The sequence below is a fragment of the Xyrauchen texanus genome, chromosome 50 (genome assembly GCF_025860055.1).
Source record: "Xyrauchen texanus isolate HMW12.3.18 chromosome 50, RBS_HiC_50CHRs, whole genome shotgun sequence".
NCBI lineage: Eukaryota > Metazoa > Chordata > Actinopteri > Cypriniformes > Catostomidae > Xyrauchen > Xyrauchen texanus.
Genome location: NC_068325.1, coordinates 21,777,916 through 21,804,760, shown reverse-complemented (window position 1 = coordinate 21,804,760; position 26,845 = coordinate 21,777,916). Strand labels below are relative to the sequence as shown.

The 26,845-nt window shown below is 41.1% G+C and overlaps 2 protein-coding genes across 6 annotated transcripts in view; both read left to right on the top strand.

Moving 5' to 3' along the window:
- Nucleotides 1-25,474, top strand: part of LOC127641368 (gastrula zinc finger protein XlCGF57.1-like) — an 88,101-nt gene extending 62,627 nt beyond the window's left edge. For 2 of the 4 annotated variants that reach the window (XM_052124339.1, XM_052124340.1), the window contains exons 2-3: nt 21,273-21,410; nt 23,017-25,474. In XM_052124339.1, the coding sequence (XP_051980299.1) occupies nt 23,260-23,949 (690 nt within the window). In that variant the 5' untranslated portion in view covers nt 21,273-21,410; nt 23,017-23,259 and the 3' untranslated portion in view covers nt 23,950-25,474. Of the gene's footprint in view, nt 1-20,185; nt 20,326-21,272; nt 21,411-23,016 lie in introns of those variants that run through there. The other 2 variants (XM_052124338.1, XM_052124341.1) reach the window with 2 other exon arrangements.
- Nucleotides 6,263-12,325, top strand: LOC127641367 (zinc finger protein 480-like). Of its 2 annotated transcripts, none has more exons than XM_052124337.1 (3): nt 6,263-6,411; nt 9,932-10,069; nt 10,742-12,325. In XM_052124337.1, the coding sequence occupies exons 2-3, from the start codon at nt 9,982-9,984 to the stop codon at nt 11,401-11,403; spliced, it is 750 nt and encodes a 249-aa protein (XP_051980297.1). In that variant the 5' UTR covers nt 6,263-6,411; nt 9,932-9,981; the 3' UTR covers nt 11,404-12,325. The 2 variants fall into 2 exon arrangements, with proteins under 2 accessions (XP_051980297.1, XP_051980296.1); XM_052124336.1 differs by lacking the exon at nt 6,263-6,411 and adding an exon at nt 9,540-9,825.
- Nucleotides 25,475-26,845: the final 1,371 nt, after the last annotated feature.

The window sequence follows — 26,845 nt, the reverse complement described above, 5'->3', positions numbered from 1 at the left end:
TGAGACCGACATCATGCAGAAACTGTTGTTAAAAACAACAGCATCATAATAGCGCCCCCAACTGACAACTTTTTTGAATGACATGGCATAAAAATGTCATTAACACTCAATAATTCACTGCAACTACAGTTCTATGAGAACATACAAAATGATTGACGGGTCAAAAGCCTTGTTGTCTGCGGACACATTTTTGTTTGTTGTTTACAGATTCAAGAGCTGTCTCGGAGACCGTTGAGATATCTTACAACACTCATTTCATTAATATCTCTCTGGTAGTAGGAATATTTTAAGAGTAACTTTTCGGATGGTTTTTGGAGCTCTCAAGTAACAAATAACTAGATTTTATATTAAAATAATAGAAATAACCTTTAGCACATCAACAATCACATACAAATATATACTTGAGTCTACTGCTTTCTGCTTTTCACTTTTCTTTAATTTCACATTTCTCCATTTAATAATTGATGATTTCATATGTTTGTTGTAGATCTGATGGAAGTGAAGGAGGAAAGTCAAGAGCTGGAAATACTTTCACAGACTGAAAATAATTTCACACAGGAAAGTAGTGACAGAGCAGAAGCCAAAAAGTCTTTCACCTGCAGTCAGTGTGGAAAGAGTTTCAAACGTACAGGACACCTTAAAGAACACATGAGAATCCACACTGGAGAGAAACCGCACTCATGTGATCAGTGTGGAAAGACTTTCACTTATGCAAGCTGTCTCAGTGATCATCTAAGACGCTTTCACACTAGAGGAAATCCATTTAACTGTGATGAATGTGGTAAAATGTTTATTGTGCAAAAAGACCTGAAGCAGCACCTGAAAGTTCATGCAAAGGAGAAGCCATATGTGTGTTCTGATTGTGGAAAGAGTTTTTCACGAGTGGACCATTTGAAACAGCACCAGAAAACACACACCGGTGAGAAGAATTATATGTGTTTAGAGTGTGTTAAGACTTTTACTAGAATCAGCCATTTGATGGAGCACCAGAGAATCCACACTGGAGAAAAACCTTACAAGTGTTCACACTGTGACAAGAGATTCCCTCTGTCATCTTACCTGAAAAGACATGAGAAGGTCCACATTAGAGAGAAACCGTACCACTGCCCTCCATGTGGGAAGAGTTTCGACCAATCAAGTCATCTAACCAGTGTGTTGCTGTAAAATGTTTGTAGAGATTTATTGTCGCTGTTGAAAGTTAAACCTATGAGGTCATCAAGAGATTGAATGCATTTTTTGTTAGAAGCTTTTACAGTGTGGAGGAAAATATGTCTATGAAAATCAAGTTTTTGTTCATGCCAATTTTTCTACTGTTTGAAATGTCCACAAAAATATGTCAAGCCAGGATGTGTGCTGTTCTTACTTGATAGGTGTGGTTTATTTGTAGGTGTGGTTCTAGACCATTTTCAGCTGTGGAGGCCAGGGTGGGGCTGTGTGTGCTTGTAGGGGTGCAACTGTATTATACCTTAAATGTCCCCTGTACACACATAAAACATAATTTGCTGTTTTAATATTTGGCAACCAAAGATTCAACAAATTTGAGTAAAAATATATATATATATATATTTTTTTTTAAAACAGCCTCATGACAAATGTTTCAATTAGTCACTACACCCCAGCATTCTTGTTTTGCCCACAAACTTTGTCACGTTGCCATGCTGTTCTTTAGAATGACTAATGCAGTAAAATTCTTGGGTAAAATGAACGATAGGCTACATTAATATTTTAGGTTACAATTTGATCAGTTGGCTATAATCAGCATGTACAGGTCTCGCAAATTGTCACCAGTGCCAAGATTCTTTTAAGAATTAAAGGAGGGGAGACACTGCCCTTCTGGCCGTTCCGCCAGCCGGTGGTCCATCTTGCCTCCTGGGAACCTGGGGGAGAGACGGGGAGGGGGAGAGGGAGAGGGCAAGGGCAATTCGGAGACACCTAGAGAAAGAGGAGAGAGACAGAAAAACTTGCTTGCCAGTCCCCGGACATGCTGTTGCCTGGTCCTCAACCACTCCTCCGCCCTTTGGCGGACGACAGCCGCTCCTCCCCTGGCGGACGGCAGCGAGTCCTCCAACCCCTGCCGGACGGAACGGCTCCTCCCTGTCCTGGCGGATGGCAGCGGTTCCTCTGATTCACGGCGGCCGGCAGCGGCGACTCCCTTGGCAGACGGCAGCGCTCAGGACTACATGAGAGCTCATCCCTCCTCCTTCCCAGGCCTCGGCACCAAAGTAATGGGTAAAGGATGGGCAAGGAGGAGGTAGTACCTGCAGAACAGTCAACGTAAGCTTTAATTTGCTTTTTATTCTTGCGCCTGTACCCAGAGTACTAATATTAATCTGTATATGTTATTAGGTTGAAATGAGTTGATGTGTTGATCTTAATGTATAAGATCCTTTCTCACTGAAGGTAAAGCATTTATTTAGGGTGTTTTGAGGTGGTTTATAAGGGTTCCAATTTTATATTTTTAAGTGTATTCATAACATCTGTTCCTGCATGCCATTTCATCAGAGTCGCTTCATTTGTCTTGTTTCTGCATTGTACAGGGCAAAACATTCAATCAAAGACCTCATGTTATTTTAATAATTGTGTACTGTATGTTGTTCCAGAAATAAAAACATAACAGATACACATACAAAAAATATTTCATTACGAATGCTTGCCAAATAAGAGCGATCTCTAACCAGTTGAGCTCAGGTGCATTCAATTAGGCACGGGTTTTGTGATAATAACATGGGAAATTGCTCTAATGTCTAAGCCACATTAAGTAGAACTGGAGCTGGCAGGTCTAGAGATGCAAAAATAAATGCTGATCTTCTAGAAGTTGTTGACTCATTATTCATTTGACATGGTCTAATTGGTTTGCATACCTGACGTTGAAACGATATTGATACAATCAACTTATTTTCAACTTTTGTTTTTAAAATCCCAAATATTTAAAAATGAATAAGTGTACTCCTTATTAAACACAGCACACTCATTGTTTTATTTATACAAAATATACATTTACAAATACAGAATTCTTTGGAGTTATTATTGGAGTCTACAGTATATAAACCGTAAGACCATTTTCTTTCATTGCATCTTTTTTCTATAAAACTCTTCCCCATTCCCTTGCAATAGTTGTGCATTTCCTCACAAATAAAAAGAAAGAAAAACTTTATTTTAGTACAATAACCATAGTTGAACAATGATATTCATAGTAAAACCATATCCACAAATCTTACCATAGTTTTAGTAGTAACCATATTTTAACCATGATACTTGTAGTGAAAGCATTGTAATGACACAGGATGAATGTGTATAGGGCTGCTTACCATAAGCGATGGTTTAGAGTTAAAATGTTCTTCAATATTGATCTTTTTCGCACCGAAAGAGATAGTTTTTTGCTTTAGAAGACATTAATTTAATGTCCGATCACCTTGTCAATTTTGGGTTCTGCCTGACAGGACCATGGCAGTATCGGCCCACCTCATTATTTTGTGAGAGCCGGTCTGGTTGTCTGGGACCACCGGGCACTCTCCGGTGATGTCACGGCCCTGTCACCTTGCCAGGTTGCGTTTTTGTCTGAGGAGGGCTGTGCCATCATCATTCCCTGTCTGTTTTGCCTTATTTGTTTCAGGTGATGCTGGCACGCGGATTCAGCATTTCCATTGTAACGCCATTTGTTTCCATGGGAACGCTGAACATTACAATGTCAGCTTAGCGGCACCCTTATTTTTTCCCTGCTTATTTAAATCCCCTTCGTGTGTCATGTCCGAGTGCGGATCATTGTTTGTTACTGTGACTGTCCAATGTGAAGATATTGTTTGCTGTCTATGTTATCTGTGCTCTCTGGTGTGATTGTAGCTTGCTCGTGTGTATGTACTAGGTGCAGTTACCTTCTGCAGCCGGCACCGGTTGTACCTTGACATTGACCTGAGAACATTGTGTTAATAAATCCTTTTGAACTGTCATCTCTGCGTTTGGGTCCCTTGTCTCCCTTCACCCCCCTGACAGAATCAACTGACAGAACACGGACCCAGCGGAGGATTCATCTCTTTGCTCCACCCTTTCTCAGCGAGAAGCTCTGCTTGGATGACACCAATATCAAATATCTGCTTCCCATCAGTTTCGTCGGCTCCCCACGCCTCTTGCCGCCCAGAGGCACACATCCTCCCTCCTGCTCCGTTCTCAGGTGAGGGATCCTGTCTCACCTTTTTGTACTAGTGTGCTCTGCCTTTCCAATTGAGAAATTGAAGGTGGCTTACATCATCATGGGCCTCACTGGAGAGGCTGCTGAGTGGGTGAGTTGAACCATTCACCACCCGGGGGAGGAGGAAGTGGAGCCAAACACCTACTCCTCTGCCAGCTTCCCCAGCCATGGAGGTCATTTCCCTGCTGCTGTCAGTGCTAGCTCGTTGGCTGTAGCAGGTCTGGACAATGGCTCAGCACCAACGGTCACTGTTTCCCTGTCAAAGCTTATATCCACGCCTCAGTGACTGTTGGCATTGAAATGGCCTCAGTGACCGTGGCAGGTTTGGGCATTGGCTGCCTGCCTGCCACGGCCAACGGGCCATCATCCACGCCTGGCCAATGAGTCAACCCCCACACCTGACATTTTTTGTCTGACGAGGGCCATGCCATCATTGTTCCCTGTCTGTTTGTTTTGTGTGTATCAGGTTCCGCTGACGTGTGGAATCAGCGTTTCCATGGAAATGCTGATCATGACAACCGTCATAAAGTTTACCTGTCACTTGTTTGTTCCCTGCTTATTTAAATCCCCTTGTGTGTCATGTTCAAGGTTGGATCATTGATTGTTACTGTGACTGTCCAACGTGAAGGTATTGTTTGCATTGTCTGTTAACTGTGCTCTCTTGTCTAGTTGTAGCTTGCTCGTGTGTCTGTTGGTTGCCTGTCTGTAGAGGTGCAGTTACCGTCCAGTTTGCCATCACCCTTGCCAGTTCCTGTGGAGGAGGATTCCTCTGTCTCTGATGTCTTGGTGGAGTGTATCTTCTGGACTTTGCTTCACACCACACCAGCTTCAATGGACTCTCTTCGGATTGCTCCTGATTTCCACAACACACACACACACACCCCGCATACGGACACACTCATCCATTAGCCCATAGTGGCTCGTCTGACTTTGCCTTCTGCATCAGGCACCGGGTGTGCCATATTATATTTATATATTTATATTTATGCATTTGACTGATGCTTTTATCCAAAGAGACTTACAGTGCACTTATTACAGGGACAATCCCCCCAGAGCAACCTGGAGTTAAGTGCCTTGCTCAAGGACACAATGGTGATGACTGTGGTGATCAAACCAGCGACCTTCTGATTAACAGTTATGTGCCTTAGCCCACTACGCCACCACCATTCACATTATTGCCCTGAGAACTTTGTTAATAAATCCTTTTGAACTGTAATTTCTGCATTTGTATCCCTTGTCTCCCCTAACCTCCCCTAAAAAGAAATTAAGTCATACACATCTGAGATGGCATGAGGGTGAGAAAATTATATCCCTTTAAATCTGCAATTAGATCCAGTTTTTTGCTCTTACAGTTCAAGTTATATTTGCATACATCTAATTTTGATGAGAACTTGCAAGTAGACAGTCATCCATATAAAAGTATTGTGTGGTGCAGGTAGGACTGGAATAGATGTATGTCCTGTTTGACACATGCCTAAACGTTTCATCTTTATGAGTAACGATAATTTAGTTTCTTTCTGAACATCACAAACATACTAAGGGTAAAAATAATTAATTTGAGAAAATCAGAGGAACCCCATACAGACTTATAAATCATCATTTTAATGTGATATGAGTCTTGAGGAAACATCTGGAAGGAGAAACCCTTTGTGTGTTCTGTGGAAAGTGTTTTACACGGCTGGACAGTTTGAAAGTGCACCAGAAAATACACACTGATGAGAAGGATCATGTGTGCTTTGAGTTTGGGAATAACTTTATCACAGCAGCTTTCAGTTTTTATTGAATTTTTAGACAAAAACTCTGATTTTATATTGAGTTAAAACAATGTACTTTATCATGGATGTATGGATTATTTTTTTTCTTTTATGTCTTGCATGTTCTTTTTACTATACTTGTAAATCATTTGTATCCCTGAAGTTATTATTGTGATGGGTTGATTAATACATGTACTATCGCTTTAAGAGGCGGTCTCTCTCTCTCTCTCTCTCTCTCTCTCTCTCTCTCTCTCTCTCTCTCTCTCTCTCTCTCTCTCTCTCTCTCTCTCTCTCTCTCTCTCTCTCTCTCTCTCCCGGATTTCAGAGGAGGAAAAAACAAAGGAAAGGAGGGATTCGAGACTCAGAAGCACATGCTTTCCTCTGTCAACAGGGCTCAGTTTTTCTTACATGGATTACTGAGTTATCTGGACTGTGTCGGACTTTGAAGAACATCTCTGAGTTGGTGTTCAGGTCTGTAAACACGTTTATTTATCACGCACATGCTCAGATGTGTCAGGCTACAGGAGGTCTGTCCCAGTCGCTGCATTCTTACTTGAGCACCATTTTAAATGAAAATGCACCCCAGATATCTGACTGACTTCTGCAGAACAAAAATAAAGATTTTTAGAAGAATATTTCAGCTCTATATGTCCACTTTCAGATGTGAAAGAGGAGATTTAGAGTTAAAAAGGGGACTTAAATATTGATCTACAAATCTTAATGTGTGTGCTGCTGAAGAAAGTAAGTCATACACATCTGGGATGGCATGAATCTGAGTAATTTATGAGAGAATTTTCATTTTTGGGTGAACTGTCCCTTTAACCAGAGCCATTGAAAAGGAGAGTTGCGACACTCTTCGATCGCGCCGACACCCGATCACGTGGTTCATGTAGCTCTCAATATTTCCAAACAAATCCGCGCTGTCAACTAGTTTGAATGGTTTTCGGCGGGAAAGATAGCAGCACCAACTAGATTTACAGCAATTTTCGGTGTATTAACACAATGTCCGGTTACTGGTGTGTTGTATCATTTAAATGTCTGCTTTATTATTATTTACATTATATTACCGTATTACTAGGCAGCAGTATTGTGAAGCAGAGCTAGAAATGGCTACGCTAGCTACCGTATTGTAGCTTACTGAGGACTATTGTTTTACTTTAAATTGAACGTTAGACTATATGTAAATGGGACTCGTTAAACACGTTAATTAATGAATTAGCCCACATTACAATATACTACGTTGACGGTACTTGCAGTTATTGTACTCGATTCAATGACAAGTTATATCCAATCTAAATATCAATCACACCAGCAACTGCTCAATTTAAGCCAAGATAGGAGTCAATAGTACAGAATATACAAGGCAACCAGTTGGATTCAATAACGTATTTTATTATACAATATGTCCAGTGAGAGGGTAAAGGTTGTTCTTCCACTCCTGTTATTTGTAGTTCTAGATGTTTGATATGTTTCCCTCTTCCAACACACCTGATTCAAATGAATGGGTCGTTATCAGACTTCTGTATAGCTTGATGACAACCAAGTCATTTGAATCAGGTGTATTGGAAGATTGCTAATTGCATTTAGTATATAACGATCTATTATGTTACGATAAACTTTAACTAAAGCAGGCTACATAAAATGCACTATTGACTAAATTGATAAGAGATCCACTAATGCTTGGAATATGAAAAAAAAAAATCAGTCATTTCTCACATATCAGCGAGAGTGCTTCGGAAACACTGAAAATGAATGCGGTTTCACGTTGGAACTAGACAATGTTGGGAACTATTGGTCGGCCCATAAAAACGCGTTACATCCACATTCTTAGATTACAATGGAAGTCTATGGAGGTGTCGCAACTCTTTTTCAATGTCTCTGCCTTTTAACTACAACACGGACTGTGGATTGGCATTGTTTCCTGTAGCGCCCTCTACAGCTCAAGAGATGCAAATAACTTTATTATTATATTTACAGTAGTGCTGTTCCCTGTTTCATAATTATAAACCTGTCATTTAATATGGTAGTAACCATGATTTTACATTTCTTATAAAAGTGTAGATATACAGGTGAAACTCGAAAAATTAGAATATCGTGCAAAAGTTCATTAATTTCAGTAATTCAACTTAAAAGGTGAAACTAATATATTATATAGACTCATTACAAGCAAAGTAAGATATTTCAAGCCTTTATTTGATATAATTTTGATGATTATGGCTTACAGCTTATGAAAACCCCAAATTCAGAATCTCAGAAAATTAGAATATTACATGAAATCAATAAAAAAAAAAAAAAAGGATTTTAAATACAGAAATGTCGGCCCTCTGAAAAGTATAATCATGCATATGTACTCAATACTTGGTTTGGGCCCTTTTGCATTAATTACTGCCTCAATGCGGCGTGGCATGGATGCTATCAGCCTGTGGCACTGCTGAGGTGTTATGGAAGACCAAGATGCTTCAATAGTGGCCTTCAGCTCTTCTGCATTGTTTGGTCTCATGTCTCTCATCTTTCTCTTGGCAATGCCCCATAGATTCTCTATGGGGTTCAGGTCAGGCGAGTTTGCTGGCCAATCAAGCACAGTAATACCATGGTCATTGAACCAGGTTTTGGTACTTTTGGCAGTGTGGGCAGGTGCCAAGTCCTGCTGGAAAATGAAGTCAGCATCTCCATAAAGCTTGTCTGCTAAAGGAAGCATGAAGTGCTCTAAAATGTCCCGGTAGACGGCTGCGTTGACTCTGGACTTAATAAAGCACAGTGGACCAACACCAGCCGATGACATGGCTCCCCAAACCAACACAGACTGTGGAAACTTCACACTGGACTTCAAGCATCTTGGATTGTGTGCCTCTCCATTCTTCCTCCAGACTCTGGGACCTTGGTTTCCAAATGAGATGCAAAATTTGCTCTCATCAGAAAAGAGGACTTTGGACCACTGAGCAACAGACCAGTTCTTTTTTCTTTAGCCCAGGTAAGACGTTTGACATTTGAAGCCCATGTCCAGGACCCGTCTGTGTGTGGTGGCTCTTGATGCAGTAACTCCAGCCTCAGTCCACTCCTTGTGAAGCTCCCCACACATTTGAATGGCCTTTTCCTGACAATCCTCTCCAGGCTACGGTCATCCCTGCTGCTTGTGCACCTTTTTCTTCCACACTTTTCCCTTCCACTTAACTTTCTATTAATGTGCTTTGATACAGCACTTTGAGAACATCCAACTTCTTTTGCAATTACCTTTTGAGGCTTTCCCTCCTTGTGGAGGGTGTCAATGATGGTTTTCTGCACAACTGTCAGGTCAGCAGTCTTCCCCATGATTGTGAATTCAACTGAACCAGACTGAGAGACCATTTAAAGGCTCAGGAACCCTTTGCAGGTGTTTTGGATTAATTAGATGATTAGAGTGTGACACTTTGAGCCTACAATACTGAACCTTTTTCACAATATTCTAATTTTAATCACCATAATCATCAAAATTATCAAATAAAGGCTTGAAATATCTTACTTTGCTTGTAATGAGTCTATATAATATATTAGTTTCACCTTTTAAGTTGAATTACTGAAATTAATGAATTTTTGCACAATATTCTAATTTTTCGAGTTTCACCTGTATATAAATACATATTTTTTACAACAGATTGTGATGTCATAACATTGGTTTGTCTTGTCACCAAACAATCGCTGTATTGCTGATTATGGTTGGTATGTCATTATTATTATTAGCAGCAGTGAATAAAAAAATACTTATTTAACAATATACATCTAGCAAATCATTTTTATAAGGCATATTGTGAAAAGGGTCCAAACACCATTGAAATAAAAAGCGGCAGAATGGCTGTTAGCATGAAACTGGGGGATCTACTGCAACAGCCTGAATGATTTTACTGATTGGTCAGTTTGCTTTCCTGTGATGTCATTGGCTGTAAAGAGCATATTACATTATCTTGTTTTATTATATTATTAACTATAATAATCATGCTGTGAATCTTCCCATCAGTCTACAAGAAAAGATCTGCATTCAGACAAACCGAACAACTAAAATCAGTAATGATGGAGTTTGTGAAAGAGAAGAGTGAGATCATGAGTGATCCAGAAGTCTGCAGAATTAAACATGAAGATACTGAGGAACTAATAGGTTGGTGTTCATTCTTGATTCTTCATTAATGATTCTGAGGAACATTAAAGGTGCTGTAAGCGATTTTAGATGTTCTACTTCGTTGAAACTGAGCCATTGGATTAGCCACGCCCCCTCTTTCCAAAGATACAAAATGAGCTTTATTGAGACCATCATAATGCGAAACGGTTGTCAAAAACAACAGCAGCAAAATAGCTCCCTCAGCTGACAACTCTTATGAACAACATGGCATAAAAATGGCATTAAGACTCAATAATTAGCTGTAGCTACAATAATATGAGAACGCACAAAATGATTGATGGGTCGAAAGCCTTGTTGTCTGCGGACACATTTTTGTTTTCTTTATAGTGTCTAGAGCAGTTACAGAGACTGGTGAGATATCTTACAACACTGATTTCATTAATATCTCTCTGAAGTAGGAACATTTTAAGAGTACCTTTACATGAAATAATCGCTTACAGCAGCTTTAATGTTTTAGAGCTTCAAGAAGTTCAACAGATTTGGTGGTTGTTTTTGGAGCTCTCAAGTAACTAATAACCAGATTTTATATTAAAATAATAGAAACCTTTAGCACATCAACAATCCCATAAAAATAGATACTCAAGTCTGTTGCTTGGTGCTTTTCACTTTTCTTTTAATTTCTCCATTTTATTTTTGATGATTTCATTTTAGACCTGATGGAATTGAAGGAGGAAAGTCAAGAGCTGGAAATACTTTCACAGACTGAAAACAATTTCACACAGAAAAAAACCGATAGAGCAAAAGCCGAAAAGTCTTTCACATGCAGTCAGTGTGGAAAGAGTTTCATACGTACAGGACACCTTAAAGAACACATGAGAATTCATACTGGAGAGAAACCGCACTCATGTGATCAGTGTGGAAAGAGTTTCACTTATGCAAGCTGTCTCAGTGATCATCTAAGACGCTTTCACACTAGAGGAAATCCATTTAACTGTGATGAATGTGGTAAAATGTTTATTGTGCAAAAAGACCTGAAGAAGCACCTGAAAGGTCATGCAAAGGAGAAGCCATATGTGTGTTCTGATTGTGGAAGGAGTTTTTCACGAGTCGACACTTTGAAACAGCACCAGAAAACACACACCGGTGAGAAGAATTATATGTGTTTTGATTGTGTTAAGACTTTTACTAGAATCAGCCATTTGATAGAGCACCAGAGAATCCACACTGGAGAAAAACCTTACAAGTGTTCACACTGTGACAAGAGATTCACTCTGTCATCTCACCTGAAAAGACATGAGAAGATCCACACTAGAGAAACCGTACCACTGCCCTCCATGTGGGAAGAATTTCGACCAATCAAGTCATCTAGCTAGAGTGTTGCTGTGAAATAGCGCAAGTCTTGTAGAGAGAATTGAATTTTATTTATTGTCACTGTTCAAAGTTAGACCTATGAGATCATCAACAGACTGAATACATTTTGTTGTTAAAAGCTTTTACAGTGTTGAGGAAAATATGTCAGGTTTTTGTTCATGCCTGTCAAAACGGGACTTGTGCTGATTTTTGCTTGAATAGGGAGCTTTAATGTCAATTATTTAAAGAGGCATTTCTAGACCATTTTAACTCCAGGGTTGGGCCATGTGTTTGTAGGGGGGGCAACTGTATTAAACTTTAAATGTCCCCAGTACACACACAAAACATAATTTGCTGTTTTGCAGACATTAAAGTTTTTAAAGGCAACCAAAATGTAACAAAGTTTCTGATGGGTGCGAGGAGGAAGCAGGAGATGGTGAAATTCAACTCAAAAAGGAAATGTATATTACACTCAACAAAACTCGCTTGTAGCTGACTTTCAGCCCATGTTCTGTGTGTGTGTCAAGTCAAGTGGTTTTTATTGTCGTTTCAACCATATACAGTTAGTACAGTACACAGCAAAACGAGACAACGTTCCTCCAGGACCATGGTGCTACATAAAAACAACAGGACCAACATAGGACCACATGAGACTACACAACGGAATAAAATACCTATATAAACTACCTATATATACCTATATAAAGTGCATGTGCAAACATGTGCAAAAAGTACAGGACAGTACAACAAATTACTGACAATGAACAGGACAATAGACAGTGCAGCGCCGACCAGTACTCAGTAGTGCAAAAAGATGACAGTTTCTAAAAATGTAAACATAACATACTATGAGATAATGTTCTATGCACATAGCAGTTATTGAGGTAGCAGACAGTTATAAAGTGACAGTTATTAAAGTGCAACTCAGGACACGTGTGTGTGTCAAACCAGTCTCTGAGTATTGAGGAGTCTGATGGCTTGGGGAAGAAGCTGTTACACAGTCTGGCCGTGAGGGCCCGAATGCTTCGGTACCTCTTGCCAGACGGGAGGAGGGTAAAGAGTTTGTGTGAGGGGTGTGTGGGGTCAGTCCACAATGCTGGTTGCTTTGCGGATACAGTGTTTTTTGTAAATGTCTTTGATGGAGGGAAGAGAGACCCCAATGATCTTCTCAGCTGTCCTCACTATCCTCTGCAGGGCTTTGCGGTCCGAAACGGTGCAAGTCCCAAACCAGGCAGTGATGCAGCTGCTCAGGATGCTCTCAATAGTCCCTCTATAGAATGTAGTGAGGATGGGGGTTGGGAGATGTGCTTTCCTCAGCCTTCGAAGAAAGTAGAGACGCTGCTGGGCTTTCTTGGTGATAGAGCTGGTGTTGAGGGACCAGGTGAGGTTCTCCGCCAGGTGAACACCAAGAAATTTGGTGCTCTTGACGATCGTGTGAGAGAGAGAGAGAGAGTGAGAGTGTGTGTGCTCTCTCTCCCTTCACTGGCATCTGGCTCGCTTCTTAAAACCCATCTCCACTCTCACAGTGTTTACAAACAGCTGTTAGAGACAATCTTTGCCAGGTGATGATCCTTACTGTTCTCATCTCCTGATCTCACTCTCCATTCACAAGCTGGTGCTCAACACCCCCCCCACACACACACACACACACATTTCTGGAGGAAATGGAGGAAGTCCGCAACAGCCATCTGCGCCCCCAAGATTTGTCAGCAGACTGGTGACTTTCGTATAATTAGGCACAAACCTTCTATTATAGCAAGACATCTCCATTTTTGTTTTGGGTCTCGGGCAGGCCACAACCGCTGCGTTCTTATTAATTTGGGGACGCACCTGCACATGACCCCTGATACCATACTTCCACCCATTCAGTTGCGCATTTCTTGGGTAACCAGCACCACTGTGAGATCCTTCTATAACCCTCCATATGGAGCATGGCCTTTCATTCTTGTGCTCGGGTAATCGGAATGGACGACTGCATAACACTACCCCTGGGGTTGTTTCAATATGGTGTTTTGTGAGGTTCGTATGACCGGGAAGGGGTGAGAACATGTCAGAGAATTCTCTTTGCAACCGGGCCATGTCCGTGATTTGCAGTGGTGAGAGTTGGTCTCTGTAAAAAAACGGTGTGCCACGAATAGCTTTTAAGTTCACTTCTGGTACCGTCGCTACGTGGGCCTCCACACGTGCTAGGTCTCCACGGTAACTCACTCATCAAGCCATGTGATAAGATGCGCGGATTGTCTGTCTCAGATGTGGAGGCAACTGAGATTCCTCCTCCGCCACCCGGATTGCGGTCACTATGCCACACGAGGACCTAGAGCGCATTGGGAATTGGGCATTCCAAATTGGGGAGAAAAGGGGGAAAAAAGAGGTTGAGGTGGTAAATTTGCCATGCTCCACCCCTATCTGTTCGTTTAACCTCATAATCAATATCTCAGAATCGCTGTGTGACCTTGAAGGACCCTTGCGACTTTGCGAGTAATTTAGAGCTTCATGTGGGTAGTAATACAAGGACTTTTTCTCCCAGTGTAAATTCCCATAGCCAAGATCCCCTGTTATACAGATAGGACTGACATTCTTGAGCCTGTAGCAAATTCTCCTGTGATAGTTGCTCCAATGTGTGGAGATTTGCTCTCAGGTCAAGAACATACTGAATTTAGTTTTTGCTCTTTGAAGGTCCCATCTCCCAATTTTCCCTCAGGACATCTAAGAGACCACAAGGCTTATGCCGACACAATAATTCAAACAGGAGACCCCTGTGGAGGCTTGCGGGACCTTTTGATCTGCAAATAACTTTTTTTTTTTGTGGGCAATTATTAAGAACATGTGCAGATCAACTCTTGTCTTATCTTCCAGTACATTTTTAATTTGTCCTTATCACAACAAAGAGTTCCTAGAAGTTGGAAGCATTCTATTATTGTGCCTTTAGCCAAGTGCAGCTCCCCAAAATCCTTGAATGATTTTAGACCTGTAGCCTTGACCTCATTGGTCATGAAAAGCTTTGAAAAAATTATCAAAGAGGCTTACTGCAGGTTGGAGATCAGTTAGATCCACTGCAGTTTGCATATAGGTCTGGCAGGGGTGTGGAGGATGCTGTGATCACACTACTGCACTTTATTTTTAGCCATCTGGATAGAGCAAAAACTCATGTCAGACTTTTATTTGTTGATTTTACTTCTGCTTTTAACACTATTCAGCCCCTTTTGCTCGCTGAGAGACTGATTGCAGATTTTAACCTGGATTTGAATTTGGTGGGCTGGTTATTGGATTTTTTAACAGATAGATCTCAGCAGGTGAGGGCAAACAGCACCCTATCTGAAGTCACTTTTACATCTACTGGTTCCCCCCAAGGATGCTGTCTGTCTCCTCTCCTGTACATAATGTATACAAACCAGTGTCGCAGTTTGTACCAAGATAGATACATACTTAAGTTTGCTGATGATTCTGTTATTGTCAGCTTGCTATCAGGGAATGAGCGGGACCATGGGCCAGTCCTTAGTGACTTTGTAGAGTGGTGTGATAGTTCATCTTTACAGCTGAATGTATCTAAAACTAAGGATATGATCATTGACTTTCGCAGGTCACCACCTTCCCCTACAGTCACTGTTATTAAGGGCGTGGATATTGAGCCCGTGGAGACATACAAATATCTTGGAGTCATTCTAGATAACAAACTGTGTTTTGAACCATTGGTTGATGCTGTCTCAAAGAAATTCCAACAAAGAATGTACTTTCTTAGGAAAATGAATACTTTTAATGTTTCGTCAGACATGATGATTCTGTTTTATCGTGCTTTTATTGAATCGGTTTTATCTTTCTGCATATCTGCTTGGTTTGGAAGCCTCTCCCTGACAAATAAAAACAGACTTGGTAGTCTGGTCAAAGTGGCGAGCAAGATTTCCAGGGGAAGTCAGGCTCAACCAGGGGAGTTATACATAAAACAGGTACAGAGGAAAGTTAGAGCTATAGCTCATTCACAGGATCATCCCCTTAGAACAGAGTTTGAGCTTTTGCCCTCTGAGCGGCGTTATCGAGTTCCTAGATGCAGAACAAAGAGGATGCACATATCTTTCATTTCGGCAGCTGTGAGGCACCTTAATGGCAATTAGCACTTCATATTAACTTGCACAAGTTGCATTTTTGCACTTGACGGTGTCCTGTATTTTACTTATTTATTTATTATACATTATGTATATTGGGCGCTAATGTGAATTCCTTCTTTGCTGGTTGGTTTTGTTGGTGAGTGTTGTTGTATGTTATGTGTTTTATGTTGAGCATTGCTGCAAATTCAATTTCCCCTTGTGGGACAATAAAGGTACTTTGAAATTTGAACTTTGAACTTTGATAACAGGGGTTCAAGCCACTTATCCCAATTAACTTACAAATCCTGTTTTTCATTGTTTTATTAAACCGTTCGACCAAGACGTCCATTGGCAGGTGGTTCACGCTTGTCAGAATCTATTTGATACCCAGTCATTCTTACAGCTCGTGTAGTGTATGTGACATGAAAGTAGTGCCTTGATCAGTGAGAATTTCTTTCGGAATCCCCACTTGGGAGAAAATTCTGTAGAGTGCCTCTGCAACACAACATGCTTAAATGTTGCATAGAGGCACTGCTTCTGGATATCACATTGCATAGTCCACCAGAACCAACACAAAGTGATGCCCGCGTGCCATCCACTCTAATAGCCCAATGAGGTCCATACCAATTATTTTGAAGGGGACCTCGATCATAGGAAGCAGGCGCTCTTGGTGTGGTCGGCGGATTCATCAGCTGACGTTCACTGCATATACCATTTGTGCACATTCCCGTGAAAGTGACCTGCCATCAGATTATAATGAGCCATCTGGAATATCATTTCCTGACGGCTCTTCTGTATCAATAACTGGGTTGTATCTTCCTTTGTCTGAGCGTCCTGCATCACTCGACTTTTAAAGGGGACCTCGATTATTTGAAGCAGGCGCAAAGCTGCTCTTGGTGTGGCCAGCAGATTCACCAGCTGATATTCACGGCATACTGCACACCATCTGTGAACATTTCCGTGAAAGTGATCTGCCATCAGATTATAATGAACAGTCTGGAGTAACATTTCCTAACGGCCCTTCTGTATCAATAACTGGGTTGTATCTTCCTTTGTCTGAGCGTCCTGCATCACTCGATACAACTGGGCATTTATAATAGAAAATTATGGATGCGTGAGTGCAATGTCAGGTGAAGACGCTGACATAAATCCCTCTCACTTGGCCGAAGTCATGCCTAAGAGTTTCGTCTCATGTCTGCTTCAGAGGGAAATCCCCTGCAGGGATTGACCAGGGATTTGGTTCTAATGGCTGGGGTAGTCGAGACTCCCCCCTCCCTGACGCGGACATAGATGTTCTGCTGCCTCTCCAGCCAGTGCATCACAAATCCCAGAACGAGAAGTTATGTTACAGGACCCATCTGGACAAATTTCTCTTAATAAAGTGGAAAACGCTAGCCAATTCATGCCCAATATTAGCGGATTTGTGAAGCAGCAACTAACCGGCACCTCCACACTTAGCTTTTTTAAGCACGGGCATGCGGTACATGCCAGCTCGATCGGGGGCATCCTGTGGTGTGTCGAGGACCCAAACCAATATCCCCACCTCCACCTCAATCACCAGGCATTGGTCCCAGAATTGCAGCTCCAACAGACCGGCCCAAGGCTCCATGCCCGCCCCGGTGGCAGCGGATCAACCAACCTGGGAGTCAGAGCGGAGAGGGGCAGGGGAGACCGGCAGGTAGTGCAGTCCCCAGAGATGGTTTGGGAGGGGGTACTCCCCTTTCTGAGGAGGAGGAGGAGGGATGAGAGGAAGGGCAGAAGAGAGAGTGATGGAATAAGAGAGAGAAGAGAAAATAAAGGATCTAGGGGCCTACCAGCTCTCGAATACACCGCCATATTGTCCTTTGTCAGCTGGATGGCCATTTGCTGCAACTCTGGGTGGTGGCACTGGACCCACCGCTGGTAGGCATCCTGGAGCTGTTGGGTGAAGGCGAATGGCCGGCCGTGCAGCCCAGGGTCAATGAGTGGAAGCGTAGGCACTTGTTCTGGTGTCCTGCTGACACTTTGAAAGATGGCTTTCTTGAGATCGGCATGCAACAGGAGGTTTCTGCTGGCAACTGCTGCGCTGCGAGTTGGGTCTCCCCGGACAACAGCGGTAACAAGTAAACCAACCACTGGCTGCTTGGTCAAATGCATGCCCCTGCCGTCACTCAAAGAGTTACAGGAAAGCCTCTGGATCATTCTGGAGGCCCATCTTGACCAGAGGAACATGGGCCGGGGTGGTTGCGGGGGTCACAGCAGCAGCCCCCTCCTTCGGTTGCAAGCTCCACTTGGGCCTGGAGGAGTGTGATGAACTCGAGGAGGGCCAGATGCTGTGACTGGAGGATGCTGGCAAGGGTTTTAAACATTTCCTCCAGAGGTGAGGCCTTCATGGCAGTGTTCTTGCTCCTTGAATTCCCGGGTTTCGGCACCACTGCAACAAAATTTGTGATGTGGTGCAAGGAGGAAGCGATAGATGGTGAAATTCAACTCAAAAAGGTAATTTATTTTAAACTCAACAAAACTTGCTTTCAGCGGACTGTCAGCACATGGTGTCTGTCTGTGTGTGTGTGCGCGTGCGCATATGTAGCTCTCTCCCTTCACTGGCGTCTGGCTCACTCTTAAAACCCATCTTCAATCTCACTGCGATGACAAACCGCTTTTAGAGACCATCATTGCTAGGTGATGATCCTTACCATTCTCATCTTCAGAGAATGCTCAACCACACCCTCATCACCACAACATTTTTATAAATTTTAATTTTTAAATGTATAAACAAACAGGCTCATGACAAATGTTTCAAATAGTCACTACACCCTAACATTCTGGTTTTGCCCACAAACTTACTAACTAATGCAGTCAAATTCTTGGGAAAAATGAACGATAGGCTACATTAAGATTTAAGGGTCGAATTTAATCAATAGGTTTAATCGGCATGTACAGGTCTCATAAATGGTCACCATTTCTTTTAAGATTCTTTTATGAATTTAAGCACACTTTTAAATTCACTATCTTTTGAAATGGTCCTGTGTAACAATTACATTTTTAAATGCATATATCTCAATTACTACGAGTTTAAAAAGTGGCATGCATCATAATTATTAGTGAAAAATAAGATGCTCTTATGTTTTTTTTTATCATAATTATGTCTGTTAGTGTGAATTCCTTATTGAGCGCGCTTGGTAGAATCCATACAACTCTTATTAGAGAATGCCATTGCTAATATTAAGCTCAATTCTGCATTATTGAGCACACGTGTGCCTCTCCCTTGTGATTGGTGCGTGTCAAGTATTTGATTGATAAATGGTGTTCATAAAGAGTATCCAGTAATCTATTTAGTGCTTCTCTTATATTTTGTTTACATGAGAAGTATCAGGATCAATTCTGAAGCTTTGTTCTCTCTCTCCCGGTTAGTTGAACATTTGCTTTTAATTCTTGCGCCTGTACCCAACAGTACTAATATGAATCTGTATATATTATTAGGTTGAAATGTGTTGATGTGGTGATACTCAGATCGTTTGTTTTGCCAAACATGTTGCACTACATTTGCCTTGTTTCTGCATTGTTCAGTGTAAAACGTTAAAATAAAGACATTTGCGAAAATAGCACATGTTATTTTAATAATTGTGTACTGTGTGTTGTTCCAGAAATGAAAATGTGACAGATACACATACAAAAAATATTTTATGATGAATGCTTGCCAAATAAGAGCGATCTCTAACCAGTTGGGATCAGGTGCATTCAATAAGGCAGAAAATCAGGTGCAGATCAAGTTTCATGATAATAATGTGGGAAACACAAATGGATTTATAATAACAAATTACAGGCTAATTTATTTAGTTCATCCATAAAATTAAATTGCTGTCATAATATCACAAAATCTTGTTTTACTACAGAAAGCATTCATGAAACATGGTATTTGAAAACATTACTACAAGATTTAACATGGTTAATAAAGTCATGTTTACTGCATTATTACTAAAGTAAAAGCATGGGCAATTTGTTGTGAGGGAGCAATAATAAAGAGATAGTTCACCCAAAAATGAAAATTCTCTAATTATTTGCTCACCCTCATGCCATCCCAGATGTGTGTGACTTCCTTTCTTCTGCTGAACACATTTGAAGAAAAAGAGTAAAATATTTGAGCTCAGTAGGTCCTTATAATGCAAGTGGATGGTGATCAGACTTTTGTAGCTCCAACAGTTAGAATTTGTATTCCAAACATACGAAGGGTAAAAACTATACATTTGATAAAATCAGAGGAACCCCATACAGACTGATAAATCACCTACACTGTCACTCTGGAGAAAAGCCAATAAAACTGAGACATTTTAATGTGATATGAGACTTGAGGAAACATCTGGAAGGAGAAACCATTTGTGTGTTCTGTGGAAAGTGTTTTACATGGCTGGACAGTTTGAAAGTGCACCAGAAAATACACACTGATGAGAAGGATCATGTGTGCTTTGAGTGTGGGAATAACTTTATCACCGCAGCTTTCAGTTTTTATTGAATTGTCACACAAAAACTCTGATTTTATATTGAGTTTTGAAGTCCTTTATCATGGATGTATTGATTTATTTTTTTAATTTCATGTCTTGCATGTTATTTTTACTAGTAAATAATTTGTATCCCTGAAGTTATTATTGTGACGGTTTGATTAATACATGTACTGTCGCTTTAAGAGGCGGTCTCTCTCTCTCTCTCTCTCTCTCTCTCTCTCTCTCCCGGATTTCAGAGGAGGAAAAAACAAAGGAAAGGAGGGATTCGAGACTCAGAAGCTCATGCTTTCCTCTGTCAACAGGGCTCAGTTTTTCTTACATGGATTACGGAGTTATCTGGACTGTGACAGACTTTGAAGAACATCTCTGAGTTGGTGTTCAGGTCTGTAAACACGTTTATTTATCACGCACGTGCTCAGATGTGTCAGGCTACAGGAAGTCTGTCCAGTCGCTGCATTCTTACTTGAGCACCATTTTAAATGAAAACTTTCTTCTGCTGAACAAAAATAAAGATTTTTAGAAGAATATTTCAGCTCTGTTGGTCCATACAATGCAAGTGAATAGTGACCAGATCTTTGAAGCTCCAAAAAGTAATCCATAAGACTCCAGTGTTTAAATCTATATCTTCCAAAGTGATATGATAGGTTTGGGTGAGAAACTGAAATATTTAAGTGTTTATTTTTACTCTAACTTTCCTTTTTCACATCTGAAAGGGAAAATTTTGAGTTAAAAAAAAGACTTCATTTGTGTTCAGCATTTGTGATTGGCATTGTTTCCTGTAGCGCCCTCTACAGCTCAAGAGATGCAAATAACTTTATTATTATATTTACAGTAGTGCTGTTCCCTGTTTCATAATTATAAACCTGTCATTTAATATGGTAGTAACCATGATTTTACATTTCTTATAAAAGTGTAGATATAAATAAATACATGTAAAGATTTACATAAATCATATTTTTTTTACACCAGATTGTGATGTCATAACATTGGTTTGTCTTGTCACGAAACAATCGCTGTATTGCTGATTATGGTTGGTATGTCATTATTATTATTATCAGCAGTGAATAAAAAAATACTTATAAAAATGATTTGCTAGATGTATATTGTTAAATAAGGCATATTGTGAAAAGGGTCCAAACACCATTGAAATAAAAAGCGGCAGAATGGCTGTTAGCATGAAACTGGGGGATCTACTGCAGCAGCCTGAATGATTTTACTGATTGGTCAGTTTGCTTTCCTGTGATGTCATTGGCTGTAAAGAGCATATTACATTATCTTGTTTTATTATATTATTAACTATAATAATCATGCTGTGAATCTTCCCATCAGTCTACAAGAAAAGATCTGCATCCAGACAAACCGAACAACTAAAATCAGTAATGATGGAGTTTGTGAAAGAGGAGAGTGAGATCATGAGTGATCCAGAAGTCTGCAGAATTAAACATGAAGATACTGAGGAACTAATAGGTTGGTGTTCATTCTTGATTCTTCATTAATGATTCTGAGGAACATTAAAGGTGCTGAAAGCGATTTTAGATGTTCTAGTTCCACAAGACTGAGCTGTTTGATTAGCCACGCCCCCTCTTTCCAAAACCCGCTCTCCAAATTAGCTTTATTGAGACAAACATCATGCAGAAACGGTTGCAAAAAACAACAACAGCAGCAAAATAGCACCCTCAGCTCACAGTTGTTATGAACAACAAGGCATAAAATGGCATTATGCCTCAATAATTCGCTGCAACTACAATATTGTTGGCACTTTTCCACTGCACGTTACGGTTCCACTCTACTCGCTTTACTTTTCTGAGCTTGCATTTCCACTGCAGTTTAGTGCCGCCTCAATGTAGGTGGGATTATAGGATGATCGTCATAGTTGCGCCGCCTCTACTGCCATGACATCATTGTAAACACGACACAAACAGACCAAAACAATAACACGAGCGCTAGCTGTTAGCTGCTAGCTCATTGTGCTGCATAAAGCAGTTGTTGCATGGTGATTTTACACAAGTGTAACAGTTAAATTGGTCTGGTTGTTTTAGAAGCTTTCCAGTAGCTGCTCAACTAAATAAAGTGAAGCTTTCAAGCAGAGTAACAAAAGGTACCATCCTCCATCGTATGTCAACACCAGTCCAGGACACTCTCCCTCCCATTGCTCGCCGGTCTAGATAGCATCCATTTGGTCGAACCACTTCCACTTTTCCTTGATGGTTCTGTAGTCACTTAAGTCTTGTTTAACTACACTATTGGTAGGTCCGGTGGTAGCCGTGTGTGGCCAACAGCTGAGACACTTCCTGAGAGACTTTTTCATTTTGCTCATCGCAAACAAGTGGATCGTCTGCACCTCGTGTATTGACCACGGCGTGGTCTACCTTCTTTTTACAATTCGAAAGTCTCATGAACAAATGATCCTACTATCGCTGTTACTAACTTTAAAACTAGCGGGTTGATGTCGCGTGTCGGAAATCCAGCGACGCTGGTAGTGCTGATTCTCCCTGACCAATCAGTGATCCGCAGGATTTTGACATCACATTTATTATCGACTCGGCTCGCTTGGAACCTCGATCGAGGTGGTACTAAAAATGTATCAGGTACCAGGAACTACCCACAGTGGAAAACCCTCCAAAAAGCGAGCTGGAGTAGAGTAGAGTCGAGTTGTACTCTGCAGTGGAAAAGCCCCATATGAGAACACGCAAAATGATTGACAGGTCGAAAGTCTCAATATCTGCGGACACATTTTTGTTTGCTGTTTACAGAGTCTAGAGCGGTCACAGAGACCAGTGAGATATCTTACAACACTGATTGAATTAATATCTCTCTGAAGTAGGAACATTTTAAGAGTACCTTTCCATGAAATAATCGCTTACAGCAGCTTTAAGGTTTTAGAGCTTCAAGAAGTTCAACAGATTTGGTGGTTGTTTTTGGAGCTCTCAAGTAACTAATAACCAGATTTTATATTAAAATAATAGAAATAACCTTTAGCACATCAACAATCCCATAAAAATAGATACTTGAATCTGTTGCTTGGCGCTTTTCACTTTTCTTTTAAATTTTTGATTTCATGTGTTCATTGTAGACATGATGGAAGTGAAGGAGGAAAGTCAAGAGCTGGAAATACTTTCACAGACTGAAAACAAGTTCACACAGAAAAATACTGACAGAGCAGAAGACAAGAAGTCTTTCACATGCAGTCAGTGTGGAAAGAGTTTGACACGTAAAGTACACCTTAAAGAACACGAGAGTTCATACTGGAGAGAAACCGCACTCATGTGATCAGTGTGGAAAGAGTTTCAGATGTAAAAAACACCTTAAGGAACACATGAAAATCCACACCGGAGAGAAACCGCACTCCTGTAATCAGTGTGGAAAGAGTTACACACGTAAAGGATACCTTAAAGAACACATGAGTATCCACACTGGAGAGAAATCGCACTCCTGTAATCAGTGTGGAAAGAGTTACACACGTAAAGGATACCTTAAAGAACACGTGAGAATCCATACAGGAGAGAAACCGCACTCATGTGATCAGTGTGGAATGAGTTTTACATTAAAAAGGCTTTGCGACAGGCACATAAGAATTCATACAGGAGAGAAACCGTACACATGCCATCTGTGTGGAAATAGTTTCTCACGTCACGAAAACCTTAAGCTTCATATGAAATTCCACACTGGAGAGAAGCTGCCCACATGTGATCAGTGTGGAAATTGTTTCACGAGTAAAAGAGATTTTGAAGTCCACATGAGGATCCACACTGGAGAGAAACCGCACATTTGTAATCAGTGTGGAAAGTGTTTCACTTATGCAAGCAGTCTCAGTGACCATCTACGCTATCACTCTGGAGAAAGGCCATTTAACTGTGATGAATGCGGTAAAAGGTTTATTGTGCGAAAAGACCTGAAGAAGCACCTGAAAGTTCATGCAAAGGAGAAGCCATATGTGTGTTCTGATTGTGGAAAGAGTTTTGCAAGGTTGGATGGTTTAAAACAGCACCAGAAAACACACCGGTGAGAAGAATTTTATGTGTTTTGATTGTGTTAAGACTTTTACTAGAGTCAGCCATTTGATAGAGCACCAGAGGATTCACACTGGAGAAAAACCTTACAAGTGTTCACACTGTGACAAGAGATTCACTCTGTCCTCTCACCTGAAAAGACATGAGAAGATCCACACTGGAGAGAAGCCTGCCTTCCATGTGGGAAGAGTTTCAACCAATCAAGTCATCTAACTAGTGTTTTGCTGTGAAATGGCCCTAGTTTTTAGAGATAATTGAATTGTATTTATTGTCGCTGTTGAATGTCAAACCTCTGAGATCATCAAGAGATGGAATGAGTTTTGTTGTTAGAAGCTTTTATAGTGTGGATGAAAATATGTCTATGAAAATCAGGTTCCCTTACGACTCCGTCCACTTGACATGATATGGGAGTGCCTTCATACACGACCTATTTGAAACCTCTCTACAATAACGGCAATATTCTAATATTGGTTATGGTGTTTGAGCCCCGCCTGTTTTGGCGTGAAACTGACCGCTATAAAAACAGGTGCACAGACACCATTTCCTCAGAATTTCTTCCTTCAAGACAGCAATCATCTCTTGTCTTGAAGCCATCTACCCTTCACCGTGGATACACACGAGTCAGTGGACCGAATATTAACGGCAGTGAGAAGACTCTCTGCTCCGGGAAACATTAGTCCACCTCGCCGCTTGACGCTTCGCTGGTGAATGGACCTCAGCATCCTGATTCTCCACAGTGCGTCGGCAGGTGTAGAGTATCCTTTAAAAAGCAATTCTATTTGTGTGATATAAGTGTTCCTTGTGTGAGAGACCCATCCTGCCGTCAGACAAGCATGAAAGCTGAGTTTTCTGTGTGCGCTTGTGACACCATCCTCTTTAATGTGGATCACGGGAAAGAAAACGGTTATGCCCAATTATCCCCTGTGGAGGAGGCGGTAACGGCACACCTCTGCCCAGCGAGTAACATGTACATCCTTACGTGTTGACAAATGTCCGCACTGGCAGGACAAGCTTGCTCAGCAGCAGAACAAGCTGGATAAGCACTCCACGCAATGGCGGTGCTCCAGGGCAGAAATGAGTGATAAGGAAAAAGCCACTCTTTTGGATGCTCCAATGTTATCCAGCCAGCCTTTTTGGTGGCCAAGGGTCCTGCCCTTCGGACTGTCTTTGGCTCCTCGCACATTCACAAAGCACATCAGTGCAGTTCTCGCCCCTCTGAGACTGAGCGGCATGCGCATCTTGAACTACCTCACCAATTGGCTGTTACTACTGCATTCAGAGGCTTTATGTCAGCACAGACTTACTGCTTCAGCTATTCTACAGTGCCCATCTCAGTTCAAACTAGGGAGAACATTTCCACTGAAACTTGTTTCAGAAAGCATTGTGATTTGTGGCATTGTATTTGTCTTTAACAAAGGCCACTAATATTACACTAGTATTTATTTATTCATTCATGTAATGTAATGTGTTGAGTAGAGTGTGATGCTGATTCCACATGACATTACGAGAAATAAATATTGCCGCAAAATCTAGTGTTTCTACTTCAATTGAAGGATTCTTCAATTGATTCAGCGTTGACTCCTGATCTTCATTTCATTCACTGGTTCTGAGGGTCTTTGCTATATTTACAGTTGAAGTCAGAAGTTTACATACACCTTAGCCAAATGAATTTAAACTCAGTTTTTCACAATTCCTGTAGAAATTAAAATTTAATTGTAGAAAACATTCCCTGTCTTAGGTCAGTTTGGATCACTACTTTATTTTAAGAATGTGAAATGTCAGAATAATAGTCGAGAGAATGAATTATTTCAGCTTTTATTTCTTTCATCACATTCCCAGTGGGTCAGAAGTTTACAGACACTTTGTTAGTATTTGGTAGCATTGCCTTTCAATTGTTTAACTTGGGTCAAATGTTTTTGGTATCCTTCCACAAGCTTCTCACAATAAGTTGCTGGAATTTTGTCCCGTTCCTCCAGACAGAACGGAGTCAGGTTTGTCGGCCTCCTTGCTCACACATGCTTTTTCAGTTCTGCCCGAAACTTTACTATCAGATTGAGGTCAGGACTTTGTGATGCCACTCCAATACCTTGACTTTGTTGTCCTTAAGCCATTTTGACACAACTTTGGGGGTATGCTTGGGGTCATTGTCCATTTGGAAGACCCATTTGCGACCGAGTTTAACTTCCTGGCTGATATCTTGAGATGTTGCTTCATTATATCCACATAATGTTCCTTCCTCATGATGGCATCTATTTGGTGAAGTGCACCAGTCCTTCCTGCACCAAAGCACCCACACAACATGATGCTGCCACCCCATGCTTCACATTTGGGATGGTGTTCTTCGGCTTGCTATCCTCACCCTTTTCCCTCCAAACATAACAATGGTCATTACGGTCATTATGGCCAAACAGTTCAATATTTGTTTCATCAGACCAGAGCACATTTTTCCAAAAAGTAAGATTTTTGTACCCATGTGCACTTGCAAACTGTAGTCTGACTTTATTATGGTGGTTTTGGAGCAGCGGCTTCTTCCTTGCTGAGCAGCCTTTTAGATGATGTAGATATAGGACTCATTTTGCTGTGGATCTAGATACTCATCTACCTGTTTCCTCCAGCATCTTCACAAGGTTGTTTGCTGTTGTTCTGGGATTGATTTGCACTTTTCACACAAACTACATTCATCTCTAGGAGACCGAATGCATCTCCTTCCTGAGCGGTATGATGGCTGTGTGGTCACATGGTGTTTATACTTGTGTATTGTTTGTACAGATGAACGTGGCACCTTCAGGTGTTTGGAAATTGCTCCCAAGGATGAACCAGACTTGTGGAGGTCCGCAGTTGTTTTCTGAGGTCTTGGCTGATTTCTTTTGATTTTCCAGTGATGTCAAGCAA